The sequence below is a fragment of the Amblyraja radiata genome, chromosome 17 (assembly GCF_010909765.2).
Source record: "Amblyraja radiata isolate CabotCenter1 chromosome 17, sAmbRad1.1.pri, whole genome shotgun sequence".
Lineage (NCBI taxonomy): Eukaryota > Metazoa > Chordata > Chondrichthyes > Rajiformes > Rajidae > Amblyraja > Amblyraja radiata.
Window position 1 is genome coordinate 14,864,638 of NC_045972.1, and position 23,804 is coordinate 14,888,441.

Here is a 23,804-nt window from a genome sequence, read left to right on the forward strand (position 1 = left end):
TGGCAGATTCTCTCTCTTCATATCAAGGTTAATTGATATGTTAACGTGAGGGTATGGTTGCCTTGGTTCTAGCTATAAGGTGTACAACCCAAACAAGACTATTGTTGGAAAAAGCTCAATGGCCTCCACACAAACAACTGCAGTTGTAAGAATCATGAGCAAACACGAAGTGTTAAGGGCCAGTCCCACTTGGATGACCTAATCCACGAGTTTAGAAGAGTTTAAAAATTGTCAAGGTCGTGTTGACTAGCCAAAGCAAAAGACCTCCTACAACTATGTCTACGACCTCCTACGACTATGTCTATGACCTCTTACGACCCCCCTCAACCTCAGTCTTCCACACCTAGGACCAACTACGACTAGCTACGAGTGGAAAATGATCACATGATAAAATGATGTCCTGTTTGCTTTTTTTTTCGGGACAGTTACCGACCTACGACTATCTACGACCACCTACGACTACCATCACGACCTACTACAACCTAGCCATGACCTACCTATGAGTTAAAAGTATCAATTTTTTTCCATGCCAACCTTTTTTTTAAACTCGTGGACATTTTACATCAGGCTAGAAAAATTCATAGATAACAGAAATCATGTTACATTTCCAGTACATTAGGAAGTTTCAGAGCATTGCTTTCAGATATTAGTGGTAATTGATGGTGAAAAGGAGAGAGCATTCTCGTGGTCAATGAATTCAGCATTAAAGGGAATTATTAAAAAATTCAAACCAAGTTTTTCAAGTGTTTAGTGAAGTTGGAAAATGTGTCCACATGCACAAGTTGAAATTGGAAGTCCCTTTCATAAGTAGCAGTTGGTGGCTGGATTATTAATGATGAGTGAGTTTGATAGATTTCTGTTGACCAAAGGTATTCTAGGGTGAGTCCCACATCACCCCTGATTTTATTATGGGGCAGAATAAATCCTACAAAGCCTAATCCCGCTTGAGTAACTCAGCGGGACAGACAGCATTTCTGAGAGAAAGAGTGGGTGACATTTCGGGTTGAGACCCTTCTTCAGACCCGACCCCAAACATCACCCATTCCTTCTCTCCAGACATTCACCAAGCAGAGAACTGAATGAACAAGGAAGTTGATTATTCTGCTGTGCATGTTGAAATGCCTAAACTCTACATTCACAGGAACATGGATACAGGATTTTGTATCTACCTTCAATTTAAACCAGCATCTGCAGTTCTCGCCTACACAAAGCCTAATCCTGTATCCATGTTCTTGTGAATGTAGAGTTTAGGCATTTCAACACATGAGCAGCAGAATAATCAACTTCCTTGTTCCTTCAGTTCTCTGCTTGGTGAATGAAGGTTAAGGAGGAAGGATAAAATTATGTTGACAATGCGTTGAATGTAATCACATAGAAATACCAAAAACATCAAAACATGGGTGCTGATGGCAGGAAAGAAATGAGGGAAAGAATGAGGAAAGTCCAATTCATTTTTGGACAGATGAAATGTAAAATTTAACAGAGTGAAAAGGCAGCAGCAAAAGAATCAAGCTCACAATCCCAAAATAATGTGATGGAATGTGAAACTGTTTATATTTGTGAACGCAATCTTTAACCAAGTACACTGATATAAATAGATCCTCGACTCACAAACACTCAGATTACCTGTATGTAAAAGATCACAGGCGTTTCATTTGAACATTTTATGATTGGGGTGAAAAGAGGGCATTTCGCATAGAACTATAAATTGTCACCATTAAACTGTTTATACCAGGAATATGTATCGAAGCACGATTCCAATTCTGATTTCATTTAAACTGTGCCAATATTTGGATATGGAAAATATTCAAAGTACTGCCATCCAATTTGAACCTCGTGTTTCTTGAAAAATACGGCATGGAACTCATAAAGGGAATTATTTGTTGCATAATTTCCTTCATGAGTTGAAGGAACGGTGCTTTGAATTTGAAGGCATTTGCTTGTTGTAATGTGATGTTAACAGCACATTGAAGTAGCTGGGACAAGGCAGCAACTTTGTGTCGTCAGTAGTAGTGAGAGAATAAGTGGTGTGTATACTCATTACACTCGATTAAATTTGTTTGGCTTTGAAGACCAGTAGTGGTATTTTTTTTCACTGCTAAAATGCAAGGACGTACAAGGGAGTAATTTTTAAAATAGCATCAGCTTTACTCATCCCTTCATAGAAACATAGAAACATAGAAAATAGGTGCAGGAGTAGGCCATTTGGCCCTTCGAGCCTGCACCACCATTCAATATGATCATGGCTGATCATCCAACTCAGTATCCTGTACCTGCCTTTTCTCGATACCCCCTGATCCCTTTAGCCACAAGGGCCACATCTAACTTCCTCTTAAATATAGCCAATGAACTGGCCTCAACTACCTTCTGTGGCAAAGAATTCCAGAGATTCACCACTCTCTGTGTGAAAAATGTTTTTCTCATCTCGGTCCTAAAATATTTCCCCCTTATCCTTAAACTGTGACCCCTTGTTCTGGACTTCCCCAACATCGGGAACAATCTTCCTGCATCTAGCCTGTCCAACCCCTTAAGAATTTTGTAAGTTTCTATAAGATCCCCCCTCAATCTTCTAAATTCTAGCGAGTACAAGCCAAGTCTATCCAGTCTTTCTTCATATGAAAGTCCTGACATCCCAGGAATCAGTCTGGTGAACCTTCTCTGTACTCCCTCTATGGCAAGAATGTTTTTCCTCAGATTAGGAGACCAAAACTGTACGCAATACTCCAGGTGTGATCTCACCAAGACCCTGCACAACTGCAGTAGAACCTCCCTGCTCCTATACACAAATCCTTTTGCTATGAATGCTAACATACCATTCGCTTTCTTCACTGCCTGCTGCACCTGCATGCCTACTTTCAATGACTGGTGTACCATGACACCCAGGTCTCGTTGCATTCTCCCCTTTTCCTAATCGGCCACCATTCAGATAAAGTCTACTTTCCTGTTTTTGCCACCAAAGTGGATAACCTCACATTTATCCACATTATACTGCAATGTCTGCTTGAGGCCCAAACCATTTAGAGATCTGGATTATGTCAGGCTTTAGAGAGTCATATGAATCCTCTGCAAACATATGGGATATCAATTGATTCTAACCCTCATCTAGCCTGCAGGTATGGTTCTGGACCATGTGGGTCTGTGTTACTTAAATAATCTGGGAGTGAACCAATGTCCCTGTCATAGCTACAAGTTCCCTGAGCCATGTCATCAGAGGTTATGCAAAAAGAAAAAAACAGGCTGGAAAACTAATTTACCTGGAGGACCAGGCAGGAGGAAGGACATAATTTGCGGAAGGACATTATTGCTATTGAGGGAGTGCAAGGTTTACAAGGTTAATTCCCGGGATGGAGGGACTGTCAGATGCTGAGAGAATGGAGCAGCTGGGCTTGTACACTCTGGAGTTTAGAAGGATGAGAGGGTATCTCATTGAAACATATAAGATTGTTAAGGGTTGGACACGCTAGAGGCAGGAAACATGTTCCCGATGTTGGGGAGTCCAGAACCAGGGGCCACAGTTTAAGAATAAGGAGTAAGCCACAAAGAACGGAGACGAGGAAACACTTTTTCTCACAGAGAGTTGTGAGTCTGTGGAATTCTCTGCCTCAGAGGGCGGTGGAGGCAGGTTCTCTGGATGCTTTAAAGAGAGAGGTAGATAGGGGTCTTAAAAATAGCGGAGTCAGGGGATATGGGGAGAAGGCAGGAACGGGGTACTGATTGGGGATGATCAGCCATGATCACATTGAATGGCGGTGCTGGCTCGAAGGGGCGAGTGGCCCACTCCTGCACCTATTGTCTATTGTCTATTGTCTTAAGACATGCCTTCACATTACCTTTAGTCTATTACAACCGGTGCTGAGTGCAGATTTAAATATAGGGCAAGTTGAAGAAGGGTACTGATCCGAAATGTCACCTATCCATGAGATTCCACCTGACCTGCTCAGCTACTCCAGCATTGGGTGACTTCTTTAAGAATAGGGCCCCTGGAGCCTGCTTTCATGAGATCATGACAGTTTTGAAATTGGCCTCAAGCTCCATTCTTCTGTCAGTTCATCATAAATGTTGCTTTTCTCCAGACCAAACATCTGTCTGTCTACACCTTGAGTGTATTGAAAAACTCTACTTCCACATCTGTCTGACATAGAAAATTCCAAAGGTTTACATCCATCTGGAAAAAAAATTACTCTCTTAAAAATTGGCTCTAAACATTTGAGTATCAATTGGTGTGGATAAAGAACTGTAGGTGGACATCTTCTGGTTCACAAACCAGATAGCTTTCCACACATATCCTCGGAATCTACCCTTCAGAACCTTGTATTTTTCAAGAAGGTCATTACTCATTCATCTAATAGTGACAGGGCTAACCTGTTGAACCTTTCCATGTCTCAGTTGTCAACCTAATGAACCTTCTCTGAATTGCCTCCATTGTAAATATATCCATCCCTGAATAAAGAGACAACATTTCTATGCATTTCTCCAGAGGTGGTTTCACCTTATTTTTAAACTCCAATCCCCTTGCCATTAAGAACATTTGATTTGTCATCCTCTTAACTGTATAGTAACCGAATGTGTTTCATACACAAGGACACTTAGATTTCTTTGTTTTACCTTGCCGTATAATCTCTCTATTTGGATAATATTGTTCTTTTCTATTCTTGCTAATACACTGGATAATCACATCATACTCCATTTGTTACATATGTAACATTCAATTGACCTTTGTATTAAATCTGTTTGCAGACTTAATGTCCATCTTTCCACTTATGTTCCTACCTGTCTCTGAATTGGCTTCATGTGATACGGATTACAAATTGTTGAGCTGATTCTTGTTGCTCCCGAGCTACCATCATGAAATCACCTATCCATCGTGACTTGCTTTACCATTAGATAAGCGCTGCTCTATCCATACTTGTTTATTATTCCCCATTTCATTTCTTATCTAGTGTAATATCTTTTTGTGTAGCATCTCATCAAACAACTTTGGGAGATCTGATTGCCCTCCATAACTTGTACCTTATCATTCACACGGCTGGTTACATCCTCAAAGAACCCTATTACATTTGACAAATACAGTTTCCTTTCATAAAATCATGTCGACTCTGCATTATTATATTAATATTTTCCCAATAATTGATCCCAGCATGCTCCGAGTGATAGATGTTAGGTTAGGTGGACAAAATTGCTGGAGAAACTCAGCGGGTGCGGCAGCATCTATGGAGCGAAGGAAATAGGCAACGTTTCGGCCCGAAATGTTGCCTATTTCCTTCGCTCCATAGATGCTGCCGCACCCGCTGAGTTTCTCCAGCAATTTTGACTACCTTCGATTCTCCAGCATCTGCAGTTCCTTCTTGAACATAGATGTTAGGTTAAGTGGCCTATGATGTCCACCATTCTGTCTCCCTGCTTTCTTGAATAACTTTACGTTTTTTAACTCCAGAATTGAAGGTGCTTTGAAGCCTAGCATAAATACATCCACTCCCTCTGCAGCCACTTGGTTTGGACCCTATGAGGGAGGCTCTCGTCCAGAGGACTTCAGTCTTTATTCCCGTCGGTTTTCCTGTACTTTTCCTTACTTTAAAAAAATTGTTTTAGTTCCTCCCTGCTTTTCCCACCCTGATTCTCTCCTGTTATTGCAACCGTTTCAGTGCCTTCTAATGTGTTATTGTTCCTTCCTGTTGGTGTCTATGGCAGACCGTTGTCCTATAAACTGGCCAGAGCCTTTAGAGATACAGCGTGGAAACAGGACCTTTGACCCACTGAGCCAGCCAGGCAGTGATTACCATACACTAGTTCTTTCCTACATACCTGGACAATTTACAGAAGCCAGTTAACATACACCTGCATGTCTTTGGAATGTATGAGGAAACCAGAGCATCCATAGGAAACTCATGTGGTCACAGAGATAAAATACAAACTCCTGCTATTGTGTTGTAGATGAAAAACATTTATTTTAAGTCTGTTTTATTTGCATTTTTAGCATTACTAATTTATCTATGTCCTTCTCCATGGGACTGTTAGTATGTCAACTGCTCTGTTCCTTTTTATATATCTCTAGTAAGTCTCACTGCTTTTATAGTTCTCCTCTACTTTCATAAGCTATTTTATTTTTTATTTGCTGTTCATCCTTTGTTTTCTGAAATGTTCGGCATCTTTGCATTCTACTACTAATCTTTGCAACGTTGTAATCCTTTTCTTTCAATATAAAAGTGCGCAAATCTTTCTTACTCAGCCATGGACAAATTATAATTTTCATAAAATCTTTACTTTTCCATGAAACAGCATTGTTGACAATATTAATCCCTTCTATCTCATCCAATGCTTGGCTATTATCTTACTTTTTCCCCTGTTTTCCCAGTCCGTGTTGGCTAATTCTGCATCCACACATTTATAATTGCTGTTACTGTATGTAACTTCAAAACACTAGTGTGTGGGAAGGAACTGCAGATGCTGGTTTAAACCGAAGATAGGTACAAAATGCTGGAATAACTCAGTGGAACAGGCAGCATCCCTGGAGAGAAGGAATGGGTGATGTTTTGGGTCGAGACACTTACTAGTTTGAGACTACAGCATTTCTCATGTTCTGATCATCCTTCAACAGAGGTTCTTTCTTATAGTTTTTTTTAAATTAATTTCCTCTCATTATAAATCGCCAGATCTAAAACACCCTGTTCCTCAGTTGATTCGACAATACATTGAGCCAGAAAACTTTCTAGCACACGCTCTATGAATTCATCATTAAGGCTACCTCCACCAGGGGTGCCGTACGATTGGCAGCCTCTGCCAACAGTCAGTCTGTCTGTTTTTTCGTCTTTTTCTTATTTTTAGTCTGTTTAAAATAATGTTTTTGGAGGTTTCATAGTCTTTTTATGTGGGGGAGGTGGGTAAGGGGGAAACCGTTTCCCAGTCACTTCCTGGTCGAGGATGAGTCTATTCTCTGAGTCGCGTCTTCGCCGCCCACCCTCGCGGCCTACCATCTGGATTGGCGCGGCCTTTCCTGCCGGAGACCGACCAGAGCTTCAGCAGCGGTGCAGCAATGATTTACCATTGCGGAGCGGGCGATGCCTTACCGGGGATCGCCGTGTTGAAGCTCCGGAGTGTTGGGCCTGCTGCTTTATCATCGTGGAGCTGTGGTTGCGGAGCTTCTAGCCGCGGGCGGTGCTGACTTTAACATTGCGGAGTCCTGGGATCCCTTTGCCGAGGGCCGCCAGCGTTGAATCTCCGCCCAGCTCGGCCTGTAAACTTCGAAAGCCACGGTCTCCGGTAAAAAATGGCCAATTCGGAAACTCCAAGCCGCTGAGAATGTTCTTCCGTTCCGACGTTGGAGTTTCGATCATCCTGGCGAGAGGGCCTGAACATCGGGCCGCCTGTTGCGGCGACTGCGGAGGGCTCAAAAGGCCCCGACCATGGGTGAACAAAGAGAAAGATGATTGAACTTTCTTGCCTTCCCTCACAGTGGGAAACGTTGATTCTGCTGTGTGGGGATGTTCATGTTAAATTCTATCGTGTGTTGTGTTCTTTTTATTCGCTATATGGTAACTCAAATTTCATTGTACCATTTGGTGCATGTTACAATAATAATAATATATCTTTTATTGTCATTGCACGTCAGTGCAACGAGATTTAGTGTGCAGCTCCACTGATGTACAAGAAAGGTAAATAAATACAATACATAAATAAACAAGCTGAATTGATTGACGTGACCATCTGAGGGAGACTGTCCAAAGGGGGTGGGTGGGGGGGCACTCGTTAGGGCCGGTTCAGAGCCGCTATAGCTCTTGGGATGAAACTGTTCCTGAGTCTGGAGGTTCGGGCGTAGAAGGCCTTGTAACGTCTGCCGGAGGGAAGTAGTTGAAACAGACCGTGGCAGGGGTGTGATGAGTCCTTATGGATGCTGAGGGCCTTCCTGAGGCACCGCGTGTGGTAGATGCCCTCCAAGGCTGGTAGCTCTGTCCCGATGATCCTCTGCGCTCTGTTGATGACGCGCTGAAGAGCTCTCCTCTCCGCCTCCGTGCAGCTGAGATACCACACAGAGATGCCATACGTTAGTATGCTCTCTGTGGTGCAGCGGTAGAACGTTGTCAGCAGCTGTTGGGGCAGACCAGTCTTTTTTAATGTCCTCAGGAAGAACAATCGTTGCTGTGCCTTCTTGACCAGCGTGGCGGTGTTTGTGGACCATGTGAGGTCTTCTGAAATGTGAGTGCCCAGGAACTTAAAGCTGGACACTCTCTCCACACTTTCCCCATAAATGGAGATTGGGGCGTATTCTCCAGAATGGGACCTCCTGAAGTCAATAATCAGCTCCTTGGTCTTGGAGGTGTTTAGTGACAAGTTGTTATTGGCGCACCGGTCCACCAGGTTCTGCACCTCCGCTCTGTATTTTGTTTCATCACCGTTGGTGATCAGCCCAATCACTGTTGTGTCGTCTGCAAACTTCACAATGGTGTTGGTGTCGAATGCAGGGACACAGTCGTGAGTGAAGAGGGAGTAGAGCATGGGGCTTAGTACACAACCCTGTGGTGTGCCGGTGCTCAGGGTGATGGTGGAGGACAGGTGCGGGCCCAGTCTCACTGCCTGCGGTCGCTCCGTGAGAAAGTTCAGGATCCAAGCGCATATCGGTGAGCTGAGGCCTAGCTGGTGGAGTTTGGTGGTGAGCTTGGTGGGGATGACTGTATTGAATGCAGAGCTATAGTCAATGAAGAGCATCCTCACATACGTGCCCTGTCTGTCCAGGTGAGTCAGGACAGTGTGAAGGGCCAGAGAGATGGCATCCTCTGTCGATCTATTTGCCCTGTATGCAAATTGATGGGAGTCCAGTGAGGCAGGGATGCTGGATTTAATATGGGAGAGGACCAGCCTTTCGAAGCACTTCATGGGGATTGGAGTCAGGGCAACCGGCCGGTAGTCGTTGAGGTTGGTGATTTTGGACTTTTTCGGCACCGGCACTATGGTGGCTGTTTTCAGGCACTTGGGGACCGTTGCCAGAGATATAGAGAGATTGAAGATTCTCGTGAATACCTCCGCCAGCTGTCCAGCACAGTCCTTTAATACTCTTCCCTGTACAACATCCGGGCCTGCAGCCTTGCGTGGATTGATCCTACGCAGAGCGCACTGTACCTCCTGAGTGCTCAGTGTTAAGGCCTGTCCCTCCGCTATGGCCGGGGTTATTCCACACCTGGTGGTGTTGCCAGTATCGAACTGGGCAAAGAAGGTGTTTAGTTCGTTGGCCAGTGTGATATCACCGTAGGGGCAGGCGGGGCTGCTCTTGTAGTCAGTGATGTCCCTGACACCCTGCCACATGCTTCTGGTGTCCGCGGTATTGAAGTGGTCTTCTACCCTTTGCCTGTGGATGACTTTGGCCTTTTTTATGCCTCTGTTCAGGTTCGCCCTGGCCGCACTGTAAGCAGAAGTGTCCCTGGATTTAAAGGCGTTGTTGCGTGCCCTTAGCAGATCCTGAACCTCCTTGTTCATCCAGGGTTTCCGGTTTGGGAACATCTTTATTTGCTTGTCCACTGTGACAGTCTCCACACAGCAGTTGATGTAGGAGAGCACAGTGGATGTGTACTCCTCCAAGTCTACCTCTGTGCCACTGGTAGCCTGTTGACTTGAAATGTAACTTGAAAACTTGAAGCTTTGTTAATTTGATTTGTCTAGTGTACATGAAGATTAAAACTACCCATGATTATTGCAGTGTCTTTGTCACGTCCCCATTATATATTTTTATTTATATCTTTCCCTAATATTGGTGGGAATGTACTCCAGTACAGTGACTTTTTTTCCCTTGCTATTTCTTATTTTCATCCAATATAACTCTAGATCTTGACTTTCTGCCCATAATCATTTATCACTAGTTGCAGCCAATTTTCCTAATTATCAAGTCACCCAGAATAATAGCAGCTCGTTATCACTTGCAACTATATCACTAATAGCTATTAGATCCGTGGAAATCTGAAATGAAAAAAACACACAATCTTGGAAAGGATTAGAAATATTCAGCAGGTCACACAGCATCCGCGGTGAGAGAAAAATAATTAATGTTTAAAATTAGATCTTTTCCTTGTCCATTTACTGCAAAACCCCAAAACTCTTATTGTTCAAATGTTGGTCATGCATTTCTCAAAAGGGAAATGTTTTACGTATAGTTGAAGATTCCCCTTCATTCTCTATATTCTCAGGGTCTAAATTTTAAACAAGAAACTTTCAGTAGATGTGTATCCCTATGAAGATGGGTGGAGATGACATCTTAAAAATAGCCTGAAGTTTCACAAGACCCAATAGGAATTGTTTCTCAAAAGTTGAATGTGTGAAAATGCAGCGTTGTTTGTGTTACTGTGCAAGCAAAGAGGTCTACTCCAGGTCACCTTAATGGGAGGTTTGAATTCCAATCATCTTCCATGACTCGTTCAACTGTTTGCAATCCTAGGATGAACAAGTATTTGCTTTACTTTAAATAATTTTATTCCAACCAAGTGAACCAACTGGATGCTGGAGGCCTTGAGGCTTCTGTCATGGGGTCTCATTTCAAGGATGTTAAACCCTGATATGGTTGCATTAAAGAGAAAGACCTGTGAGTTTTGCAAAGCGTGATCTGTCTGGAGAATCTCGTAAATAATTCACCAACTCACAGCAGAACATGGGGTCATAAGAGATCACATCTTGCAAATATTACATTTTTATGAAAATGTTAGCTTAGTATTTCTTGTGACTACCGATAAAACTTTTGCAAGTATTATCTATCCTCATGATGAACTAAATTACCTACTGAGGAATAAATTGAACTTCTGCACCTCTTAATTTGCCCCCCCCCCCCCCCCCCCCTTCCATTCTGGTGATGATATGCTCCAGTGGGGTGTCATGGCCACAGTGCAAGAGTCAGCAATCTAATAATTTGTGGCATCCTAGTTGAGTTTAATTCTACTTTTTCCCAAAACTCATCCATATGTAGTTATGGAGTTGAGGGAATGTCTTTCTTGCCTGTTGCAAATAGAAAATTGGAAATGTACAGGCTGGATGTTTCTGGAAATAGTGATTGTTCCATTCTGGGGGGGGGGGGGGGGGGGGGGGGGGGCGGGGGGGACGACATGTAAACATGAATTGACCATCGTGGCGACGTACGTTTGTTAGTCCCGCCAACAGTCTGTTTTAACGTCTTTTAAAAAATTTTAGTATGTGTTAAAAGTTTGTGTAAATGTTCTCCGGTTAGTTTTATGTGTGGGGAGGGGAAGGGGGAAACTTTTTTTCAGTTTCTAAACCTGCCGGAGATGCAATTAATTTTCGGATAACATTCTCCGGTCCTATAAGCTGTTTAAAGGCCTGCTGAATTTAATTAATTTATTTTATTTTATTAATTTTAGTAATCCTTTTATAATATATAAAAATTCTAAAAATGTATATTCTGTATCTAGTTGTTAACATCTTTGAGTTGCCAGTACACCAAATTGGCACATACCATCACAAACAAATAATTGCACATCATAGAACACATACACTGACTGGGCCACGCAGATTTTGTGCAATTCTCTCACAAGAGCATTAAGTTTAGTTTAGTTGAGAGATACAGCATGGAATCAGGACCTTTGGTCCACCAAGTCCAGCCATCCAGTGATTACCTGTACACTAGTTCTACCCTACACACCAGGGACAATTTACGGAAGCCAATTAACCTACGCACCTGCACGTCTTTGGAATATGGGAGGAAACCGGAGCACCCGGAAGAAACCCATGTGGTCACAGGGATAAAATACAAACTCCGTACAGACAGCACCCGTAGTCAGGGTCGAACCTGGGTCTCCGGCGCAGAAAGGCAGCAACTCTACCGCTGCTACACTGTGCCGCTCTAAGGTTCCTAAATGGTATTCCACAGTCCCAAGGGCTTTTTGTGACCTCAAAGCAGAATTGCACAGCGATAAAAAAAAAATAGATGTTTGGAAAGACTGACAATAAGTGCTGGAATAACTCAGCAGGTCAGGCAGCATCTGTGGAGAAACGGAATAGCTAATGTTTCTGGTCGGAACCCTTCTTCATGTTTAGAAAACTGCTACCGATTTAAAAAAAATAGATGTTTGGAAAGATAGACAAAAAGTGCTGGAGTAACTCAGCAGGTCAGGCAGCATCTGTAGAGAAACGGAACAGCTAATGTTTCTGGTTGGAACCCTTCTTCATGTTTAGAAAACTGCTACAAAACTGATTTCTACTGATACGCACACCCAGGTTTCAGTTGTAACTATATACAGTATTTATCATTGGCTTCAATGCTGCACTAACACTGGCTGCATAGGAATATATCAGCAGCAATATTTATCTTAACTGGTGTAATTGGAAAAGGTACAATTAACAATTATCATTGTGGCTTTCATTCTAGGAACTACCGTGATGCGACTGACAGCTCACGATGCCGATGATACGAGTACAAACAATGCTGTTCTCCGCTACAGTATCATACAACAAACACCAGAGACACCATCTCCAAACATGTTCTACATAGACTCAGAGAAGGGAGATATCGTCACTGTGGTGCCACCATCAATGTTAGACCGTGAGGTGAGTGCCTTATCTCTCTTTGGTTATTGTGTTGATTTGCTGATTGTTTTACTTTTGGCTGAACTATGCGGTACATGGTACTGTGGTAGCAGCACTTCCTTCACCATCCTCAGGTCAGTTGTTTATGACTTAAATCATTTGGAGGTATGTAAAACTATGAGGGACATAGGTAAGGTGAATAGTCAATCTTTCCCCTCTGGTAGGGGAGTCGATAACTGGAGGCATAGGTTTCAGGTGAGAGGAGAATGATTTAACAGGGACCTGAGGAGCAACGGTTTCACTCAGATGGTGGTGCGTAGTTTGAACATGTTGCCAGAGGAAGTTGTAGAGGCAGGAACAATTTTGGAATTTAAAAGACGCATTGACAAATACATGGATAGGAAAGATTTGAAGGTATAAAGGCCAAGTGCAGGCAAGTATGACTAGATTGGTTAGACAAATTGGTTGGCATGGATGAGTTGGGTCGAAGGGCCAGTTTCCTGGATGTACAGGCCTGGAACTCCATGATAAAAGCAAAGTAACAAGCAGCAATACGTAACTGAAATCATAACATCTAAATTCATGGTAAAATTACTTCTGTTGGACTCCGTTTGAAATACAGTAGCACAAAGCAAAGAGTTGTGTAATATTAAATAAAAAGATTAATTACAACCATAATTCTGCATTGTATTTACATGAATCTTTTGCGAAACTCCTATTTGATTTGTCATTCAACGATGATTGTGTGGTCATGCACTTTGCTAGAAGGAATAAAGTGTCCTTGACCACTTTCTAAATGGGAAGAGGATTCAGAAATCGAGATGCAAAGTGTTGATGCAGAATTCCCAAAAGGCTCATTTGAACTTTGAGTTGGTGGTAAGGAAGGCAAACACAATGTTACCATTCATTTCAAGGGAACTAGAATATAAAGGCTTTATAAGGTGAGGCTTTATAAGGTACTGGTCAGGCCAATTCTGAGCAGTTGTGTACCCCATATTTGAGGAAGAACGTACTGGCCTGGCAGAGGGTCCAGAGGAGGTTTAGGATAATGATTGGGTTAACATATGATGAGCGTTGGATGACTCTGGGCCTCTATTTGCTGGAGTTTAGAGGTATGAGGGGGGGGGGGTATCTCATTGAAATCTATGGAATAATGAGAGGTCTAGATAGAGTGGATGGAGAAAGGATGGAACCAGGAATTGGAATCTGGAGTGCACAGCCTCAGAATAAAAGGCCATGCCTTTGGATTGGAGATGAGGAGGAATTACTTTAGCGAGAGGGTGGTGAATCTGTGGACTTCATTGCCACAGTCAGCTTTGGTGGCCAAGTCATTGGGTATTTCTATAGTGGAGATTGATTGGTTCTTGATTAATAAGGGCATCAAAGGTAATGGGGAGGAGGCAGGCGAAAACGGTTGAGTGGGAAAAATTGATCAGTCGTGATCGAATGGCAGAATAGACTCAAAGGGGCCAATGGCCTCATTCTGTTCTTATGTCTTATGGCCATATGATCATCTTAGTCCTCTCCATCAGGAGGATGACGTGAAACTGGAAGTTGAGAGATGCATGTTATTGTTTCCAATAGTCAGTTTCAGTAGACTATGTCTTACTGCCCAATCTCGTTTTCCTTTGAGACACAGCAAGGTATCTTACAATCTACTACTATTGGTAAAAGTGGAAGTTTCCAAAATTCCAATACTACATTTGCTGTGGATTCCCCAGTACGAAACCTTTACTTTCAATCCCCATTCTCATACCTAAATATTGTCTCGGGCTGATTCAGTAAATGAAACCCAAGCACGATTTAATCCCATGTTAAGTAACTGAACCCATCCTCTCCATCACAAAGATAAAAGCTTGAGAAGGGCTAGAATTGTGGAGAGAAATTTGTCTTGGTCAACAGTTACACTCTTTCTGTATATTCAGTTTTTTGACGTCATTAGAGTCAAATGTGCAGAATGAGTTTAATCGAGTGAATTCTATCAGGCGAAAAGAACACGATGTACAAGTGCACCGCATCGGTGATCAAAATAGAGTTTTATGCCATGAATACTTTCACCTTTATATATCGCTTATCTTCATCCCTATCTTCCTTCGTTCCTGCCTTTGGCATCATGTCCACACCATTTTGACCATTCTCCCATTCCCTCTGACACCACAATCACAGTTATCTGTATTTTTTATTTTAAACCAGCCTTGACCTCATTGACCCATGTTGGCCCTTGGTCGACCAGATCTCAGATCCCAAATGCTCACAGTTCCTGATCCTCATCCATCAATTCTTCTTCAAATTTCAATCACTGTGTCTGATTTTCATTTGCGTCCTTCTTCCTTTTGATACCCTCTTTAGCTACCAAAACCCTTCCACTCTTAATAATTCTTTAATAATCCTCCTTAATTTTTATCTCTCTAACACCTGATCTGCCTCAGGCTACATCTTCATGGATGCCTTGCAATGCTTCTGGATGTTGTGTGTAATTTAGAATGCGAGTTGTTGGCACAACATACCATTTGCAAACCTACTTGGTTTTTTTTTGTTTAAGAAATAGCTTTTATTAAAACAGTTGAAGTGTATTTAATGCTCCTCCTGGTTGTTGTAATACCTCGTATTGTAAATCAGCACCACCCTCATAGATAGATTGTTTTTTGCTCTCTTGTTAGCAGAGGAATCATGCCAAAATCCTCTCCATGTGAATGTTTTATAAGGCTCTTAAAGGCTGACTTAAAGATGATGCTCAGCATTATCCCAGTAATATTGTATGCAGAAGCAATTTATGCTTCAGAATTCAAGTGGTAACAAAGAAGATTTACTGGAGGAGTTCTGTAGCAAGGTAAATCATGTGTCATGTTTGCGAAATAATGATTACGTCACCGGACCATTCTAAACATTGCAGTCATCTATACTGTTGTCAAAGTACATCTTATATACTGTGAAGAAAAATATGCTGCCTCAATGTGCTGAAAACACCTGCAAGGCAATTCAAAACTGCCATATATGATTGATGGTAGAAACTACGTACCATGCATTATGTTGAATTGTTGCAATTTGTCGTCATTGGACTATGCTTTATTGCACCATAATATCTGCTGTTCTTAATGCAGGACACAACAATTACCATTCTAACTGAATGCCATAATGTGTATGCACCAGAAGAAAATAATAAACGTACGGTTTTAAATGAATTGAGGATAAGAAGGGCTCTTGTGTAGAAGACAACACATCGTTCATGTAGCTCTACTCACCATGAGTCATGTCATCGTGCACTGTCTACATAGCAAAACGCAGTCTTCTATTCATACATGGAATAATACAGCATTGCAAGCCACTTAATCCACTGAGCCCAGTGCTGGCTCTTAGGGGAACGACCCCCTTACTCTCTGCCCTACATTGTCCACAGTTCTGTGCACGTTTTTCTCTAACAAACATTTATGCCCTGTTCTCTGAAACCTAAAATTGGATTTACTTCCATCTCCAACAGAACACGCAAATCCGCACTCATGGAAAATTATGACCACATTCTACTTTTGGTGTTCTGCCAACCACCTTACATCTACACTCTTTGGTTATCGGACCTTTATCAAATAGAAATAATAATTGTTTACAATCATGCTAGACACAATGAAACTTAATGGAGCAGACATTTATATTGCTATCCAGGGGACTATTAAAGAATGACGGTGCAGGGAAGAGCAGGAACACAGAGTGCAGCCTTTCTGATGTTCAATCAATTTAAAGTTGCCAACATTATTTTGTTCTTATACTTTCAAATGAAAGTATAAGAGCCCCGGTCATTCCTTCTTCTCCCCTCTCCTGTGGGACAGAAGATGCATATTTGAGGAAGAACGTTGGGACAGAAGATGCAAAACCTAGAACGCCTGTACCACCAGATTCAGGAACAGTTTCTGTCCCACAGCTATCAGACTAGTAAACAATATTCCCATAAACTTGGGTGTGGCCTGATCTTCCAACCGCTCCCATTGTAGACCTTGTACTTATAACAAAATCTCCACTTTTTCTGTAACTGTAATGCTATAATGCTAGAGCACATTATTCTGCACTCTTTTTTTCTCTTTGCACTATCTGTTGTACTTGTGTATGGGTGGAGTGTGCTCATGTACAGTAAGGTTTGGAAGGATAGCTGCAAACAATGCTTTTCATTGTACCTCAGTAACTGGCAATAATAAACCAATACTGACATCACTGCAACTTTCTGAGGCATCAATCTAGAATATTTGTGCTTTTAGATGATATGTTTGTTTGTCCTGGATCATTTGGAGAAACTTGAGGGCTATTAGAACCTTATTCATCCAGACAAGTAGAGATTAATCTGTTATGCATATGGGTATGGCTTATGCTTTGTTCATCATGCTGCGTGCCTTGTAGATGATGCTTTGCCATATCAGCAGGGTAATCGCTCACTGGAGGATGACCAGTCTCTGATCTGACCGGCTCTTGTGGCCACATTATTTGTGTCTCGTTATGTTTCTCATCCATAGTAACTCTCAGTATCTTTAATGATGGGGATACAGTGATGGTAATGCATTGAATATCAAGGACAGATTATATTCTCTTGATTAGAAACATAAGCATAGAAAATAGGTGCAGGAGGAGGCCAGTTGGCCCTTCGAGCCAGAACCGCCATTCATTGTGATCATGGCTGATTATACACAATCGGTAACCCATGCCTGCCTTCTCCACATGTCCCTTGATTCTGCTAGCCCCTAGAGCTTTATCTAACTCTCTGTTAAATTCATCCAGTGAATTGGCCTCTTCTGCCTTCTGTGGCCTCCCCTTTATTCTTAGATTGTGTCCCCTAGTTCTGGACTTCCCCCAACATTGGGAAAAAATTTCCAGCATCTAGCTTGTCCAGTCCTTTTATAATTGTATATGTTTCTATAAGATCCCCTCTCATCGTTCTAAAATCCAGTGAATACAAGCCCAGTCTTTCCAATCTTTTCTCATATGACAGTCCCACCATCCCGGGATTAACCCCATGAACCTACGCTGCACTGCTTCAATAGCAAGGTTGTCCTTCCTCAAATTAGGAGACCAAAACTGCACATAATACTCCAGATGTGGTCTCACCAGGGACCTGTACAACTGCAGAAGGACCTCTTTACTCCTATACTCAAATCCTCTTGTTATGAAGGCCGACGTGTCATTAGCTTTCTCCACTGCCTGCTGTACCTGAATGTTTACTTTCAGTGACTGGCGTACAAGGACACCCATGTCTCGTTGCACTTCCATTTTTCCGAATCAGACACCATTGAGATAATAATGTGCCTCCTTGTTCTTGCCGCCAAAGTAGATAACCTCACATTTATCTACATTATACTGCATCTGCCACGCATCTGCCCACTCACTCAACCTGTCCAACTCACCCTGCAACCTCCTAGCATCCTCTTCGCAGTTCACACTGCCACCCAGCTTTGTGTCATCTGCAAATTTGCTAGTGTTATTTTTAATTTCATCATCTAAATCATTAATATATATTGTAAATAGTTGCGGCCCCAGCACCGAGCCTTGCGGAACTCCACTCGCCACTGTCTGCCTTTCTGACAGGGACCCATTTATTCCTACTCTTTGTTTCCTGTCTGGCAACCAATTATCTATCCATGTCAATACCCTACCCCCAATACCATGTGCTCTAATTTTGCCCACTAATCTCTTGTGTGGGACCTTATCAAAGGCTTTATTAAAGTCCAGGTACACGACATCCGATGGCTCTCCTTCATCCATTTTTACTTGTCACATCCTCAAAAAATTCCAGAAGATTAGTCAAGCAAGATTTCCCCTTCATAAATCCATGCTGACTTGGACCAACCCTTTTGCTGCTATCCAAATGCACCGTTATTACTTCTGTAGGAACCATTTATGCTTAAGTTAGTAACTATTAGTATATTATCGCCATGTCTAGATATTTCTAGTTTTATCTTTTTTGTATGTTTGTGGGTGGGATATATACATAGATGGGTGTGTCTACATCTAAGGAGGCTCGCGTAGCCACTGAGATTGGGAGTCATTTTAGACTCAAGGGATGGTTTAGACAACAGTTTTTACTGCTCTCACACGACTCTACAAGACACGACACGGATGAAACAGTTAGTAAGAATGAAAAGTTACAATTTGTATTGGAATAAGAAATACTTGATATGATTCACTTCTTTGTATGTATTACTTCAATAAAGGACTAATGAATCAAGAAACAACAACTGTAAGATTTGTTCCTACTATCGGCTAGTGCGTAAAAGGGCCTGTCGCACTTACGCGATTGTTTCGGCGTCATGTCGCGGGGTGACGCCTGTTTGGTGGTGAGTATTCGCCCAAAGAGTTGTACTTTTTTTTGGTCGCCGCTGAATTTTCAACATGTTGAAAATTTTCGGCAACCTGCTGCGACTATGACGGGTGCCGGCAAGTCTCCGAAAAAAAAACACATAAGTGGGACAGGCCCTTAAAAGCTATATCTCTTCTACATCCCCGAGTAGTAATGTAGCAATGTTACAAAATTTTGAGATTTAAAAAATCAAGTCTGTAATTTATCCCATCAGATAAAGCATAAAAATAAGTTTAATTTGACACCTAATTCACTTTCATATCTCAAGTATTTAAAAAGTTATGGCCATTTTCATACTCGGAAATGAGCATCTTGTTCCCTATTGACTTTCTATGGACATAACAAAAAAGCTGTGATCGTGAACAGTCAAAAGCCCATAACTTTCTTAAAAATTAAGAGAACTGAATGAAATTTTCAGTTATCATAGATTGAACCATTCTGAAACAAATATAAAATAATCTTACTTGGATGACCTGAAATTAAAGCATATAATTAGTTAGTTACCTAATTGTAGCTAATTTCAGGCTTCAATTACTAGATCTAAACATCTATCCATTTCTTAATAAATGATTAACATTTTTAAATAGCCTAAATGTCCAAATAATATTCACAAATAATTCACAATAAAACATGATTTTAAAATCTCATTTACATTAATTTATAGGCCAAATGGAAGGAATTCAGTGTTCAATTGCTGTAAATAAATGCCCATTTAAATCAGCTTTCTAGTGGGATCCTGTGAACGCGCTGGTTTAGAACGTTCACATTGCAGTAGATTTGTGCCCTCAAATGCCCAGAAAAATACTGCGGTATATAATGGGCCCAAAATGAGCTACTCGCAATATTAAACTTTGTATAAAGGGATCTTAAGAAGCCCTTTTTAATGTAAAAATATACAGCCTACCTTCAATTATTTGCTCTATGAGACCCTGCGGTTGCTGGTGGTCGCGGGTTTAGAGATTGATTTTTAAACTACTATAACTATTATACGAGGCCTTTAAAACTAATAATAGCTTTTGCGACGGGGTCTTCCAACGATTTTTCGTTAATAATTAACTAGGCTGAACATCTTCGATTTGAACAGCCTAGAGAAAGTCGCGTTTTAAACCCGCCCCCCTCTAAACGGCGCCAAAATCGCGCACACCCGCAGCGACAGATTTTCAGCGACGCTTCAGGTAGGCTTTGCAACATACCTAAGTAATGGCAATCAAAAGTTCAACATTGGAAAGTTAAGAAATTGCCAATACATTAAAGTAATGATACATTAATAATTGACTCCAGCATCTTCCCTCCACCGATGTCAGGCTAACTGGTCAGTGTTTCCATTTTGAAGGAAATTACCTGAAATTCGGGAAAATCTGGTTGTCTTCAGGTAATTTTAGGGACATGAAATAATGTTGGTTTGGCGCTCAAAGTTTTAAACAGAGCGTCAGTTTAACGAGTGGGAATTTAAACATAGAGCTGTCGGCTGCAACGCTATGGGTTCCAAATTTAGCGCTACCGGCTGCAGCACTATGTGCTTTAAACATAGCGCTATGGCCACAGCGACATGGGTCACAAACTTTTTGGGAAAATTCTCATATAGCAATGAGTCTTTGGAAGTCTCTTTCTCAGTGGAAGTTGTGCCTTTGATTATTTTTCAGGCAGTGTGAAAATTGAACAATGGGCGCTGGGATTGTAGTTACATTGGGATTGGCCTTGATTTTACAGAACGGTGGGTGGGCTCAAAGGGCTGAGGGGGAGAGAGGGAGGATGGAGAGAGGGAGAGGAAAAAGAAGGAGGGAGAGGAGGGAGAGTGTGGGAGAGGGAGAGAGGGAGAAGGAGGGGGAGAGGGAGAAGGAGGGGTGAGAGAGAGGGAGGGGGAGAGAGAGAGGGAGGGAGGAAGGGTGGAAGAGAGAAATGGAGAGGGAGGGAAAGGGGGAGGGAGGGAGAGAAAGGGAGGGGGAGGAAAAGAGAGAGGGGAAGATAGAGAGGGAGGGAGGGAGAGAGGGAGGGAGAGAGGGAGGGAGAGGGAAAGGGAGAGAGAGAGAGAGGGAGGGAGAGAGGGAGGGAGAGAGGGAGGGAGAGAGGGAGCGAGAGAGAGAGAGCAGAGACTGAGACACATGATAGCAGGTTAAAAATACAAAAGCAACAAAAGCTGTTGGAGGCAACGAAAGCTGCCTTGCATAACACTGAACAAAGAAGCAGGCAGACGCGTTGTAGTTACATAGATCTGTTTTGCCTTGTTCTTCTTTGTGTTGTTAACCCGTGCCTGCGAATAAAAAACAACAAATAACACGCAGGGAGCATTTTTTTAAATTTCAGGAAATACCATCAAATTCCAGGAAATTTGGGATTCTATTTAAGGGGAAAAAAATTTGAGTTGTGGAAGCACTGGTCTATAATTCCACATTTTCTCTCTCGCTCTTTTCTTGAAAAGTGGGATAACATTAGCCCAATATATTTCTCGCCTAATGCAAATTTATTTTGGTTCCTCTGTCTCCCTAGATCCTCTGTCCTCTAGTACATCTGGGAGATTGTTTGTGTTTTCCTTAGTGAAGACAGAACCAAAGTACCTGTTCAACTCTTCTGCCATTTTCTTGTTTCCCATAATAATTTCACCTGTTTCTGCCTTCAAGGGACCTACATTTGTCTTTGCTAATCTTTTTCTCTTAACATACCGAAAGAAGCTCACATTTTCCTTCTTTATATTCTCGGTCAACTTACCCTCGTACTTCATCGTTTCATCCCATATTGCCCTTTTGTTACTTTCTGTTGTCCTTTCAAAGTTTCGCAATCCTCTGGCATCCCACTACTCTTTGCTATGTCATACACCTTTTCTTTTAATTTTATTCCATCCATAACTTAACTTGTCAGCCACAGTTGCCTCTTCCTCCCCTTAGAATCTTTCTTCCTCTTTGGAATGAAATGATCCTGCATCTTCTGGATTATGCCCAGAAATTTCTGCCATTGCTGTTCCACCATCATTCTTGCTAGGATCCTTTTCCAGTCGACCTTGGCCGGCTCCCCTCTCATGCCTTCAAAGTCCCCTTTGTTCAACTGCAACACTGACACTTCTGATTTAACCTTCTCCCTCTCAAATTGCAGATTAAAACATCATATTACTAGCGGTTCCTTTACCTTGAGTTCCCTTATTAAATCTGGTTCATTAGACAACACTAAATCCAGAATTGCCTTCTCTCTGGCAGGCTCCAGTATAAACTGCTCTCAGAATCCATCTCAGAGGCACTCTACAAACTCCTTTTCTTGGGGTCCAGGACCAACCTGATTTTCCCAGTATACCTGCACATTGACATCTCCCATAACCACAGTGGCATTACCTTTGCTACATGCCAGTTTTAACTCCTGCTGCAACTTGCACCCTATAACCAGGCTACTGTTTGGGGGCCTGTAGATAACTCCCATTAGTGTCTTCTTACCTTTACATTTCTTCAATTCAATCCTCAGCGACTCTACATCATCAGTCCCTATGTCACCCCACGCAAAGGACTGAATTTCATCCCTCACCAACAGAGCTACCCCACCTCCTCTGCGCACCTGCCTGTCCTTTCTATAGGACATATAACCCTGAATATTCAGTTCCGTCCTGATCTTCCTGCAGCCATGTCTCTGTAATCCCCACAATGTTATATCTACCAATTTCTAACTGAACCTCAAGGCCATCCACTTTCATACATAATACTTTTAATCCATTACTCACATCACCTTTCACATCGATTCCTATTTCACTTGGCCATACTCTCCTATCCCTTCGTAAGCTTTCTGTTTAGTTAATTCTGATGTCTTTCTTAACTTTTCCTGTACTCTCTTTCCCTTTAACTCCATCCCTGTACTTCTATAGCAGTGCTATATTCACTGCCTCTCAGCCAGTCTAGGCCTTGCTGCTGCCCGCAGACATGTACTGCTTCGTTACTGAAAGAATTGTAATGGGAATTGCACTTCATACAACTGCAAGCAAATATTCCCATTTCTAGCCTTATCGCGGAAGTAACGCCATTGATGAAAAAAGTGATGAAGGTTTGACTGGGAACCCTTCCCTGAGGAAGTCGTGCAGTGATGTTTGGGACTGGGAAGATTGCACTCTTCTAATCATAACCATCTCCCATTTTGCAAGGTACACCACCAGCCGTTGAAAAGTTGTACCCTTGACGACCATTGATTTAAGTTTTACCAGGGCACCTTGATGCCACTTTTGATTCAATGCTACCTTGATTTCAAAAATAGGCATGCTCTGCCCATTTCTAACTTCAGCTTTTTGGATCTGGCAAAACCTGAATTGGGCATGAATGAATTTGCTAACACTCTCAAAGATCTTTGCTGCTGATTGAGAGTAAACTGGTTGCGTGGGATGATTAACTGGATTGGATCTGACATGCCCTTTGTGAATACGACGCAATGGGGCAGGCTTCCACGTTATTTGCTATATGCCGAAAACACCTGCTTAACCATCTCCGTAGTACAGCTGGGATGTTGACTGCTCCCATAATCTCTGTGGTAGCCATTTCTCATGGGGTGAATTGAATCAGCTAGAGGGACACAAAGTGCTGGTGTAACTCAGTGGATCAGGCACTATCTCTGGAGAACATGGATTAGTAATGTTTTGGGTCGTAAGTGATGATTTTGTGATTACAAGCAGTCAGGCTGCTGCTTGACCAGACGATGGAACTGCTCTCTCAATGTGCTCACCATTCCCTGGATGTGTGATGACCCAATATTACCAGCCATTGCTTACTTAGCAATAAATAATCAAAAGACACAAAATGCTGGAGTAACTTAGCAGGTGAGGCAGCATCCCTGGAGAACATGGATAGCAGACGTATTGGGTTGGGACCCTTCTTCCAGTGTGCTGCCTGATTCACTGAGCTACCCCAGCACTTTGTAGCTTTCTATTTTTCATAAATCAGCATCTGCAGTTCCTTGTCTCTACATTTTGACTGGTGACTTAGCAATGTATTGT

General features: G+C 42.2%; 1 protein-coding gene across 1 annotated transcript in view; it reads left to right on the top strand.

The window, feature by feature from the left end:
* cdh13 (cadherin 13) overlaps positions 1-23,804 on the top strand; it is a 1,031,775-nt gene that overhangs the window by 675,204 nt on the left and 332,767 nt on the right. The window contains exon 7 of the mRNA XM_033035775.1: positions 12,356-12,534. Coding sequence (XP_032891666.1) covers positions 12,356-12,534 — 179 coding nt within the window. The remainder of the gene's footprint in view (positions 1-12,355; positions 12,535-23,804) is intronic.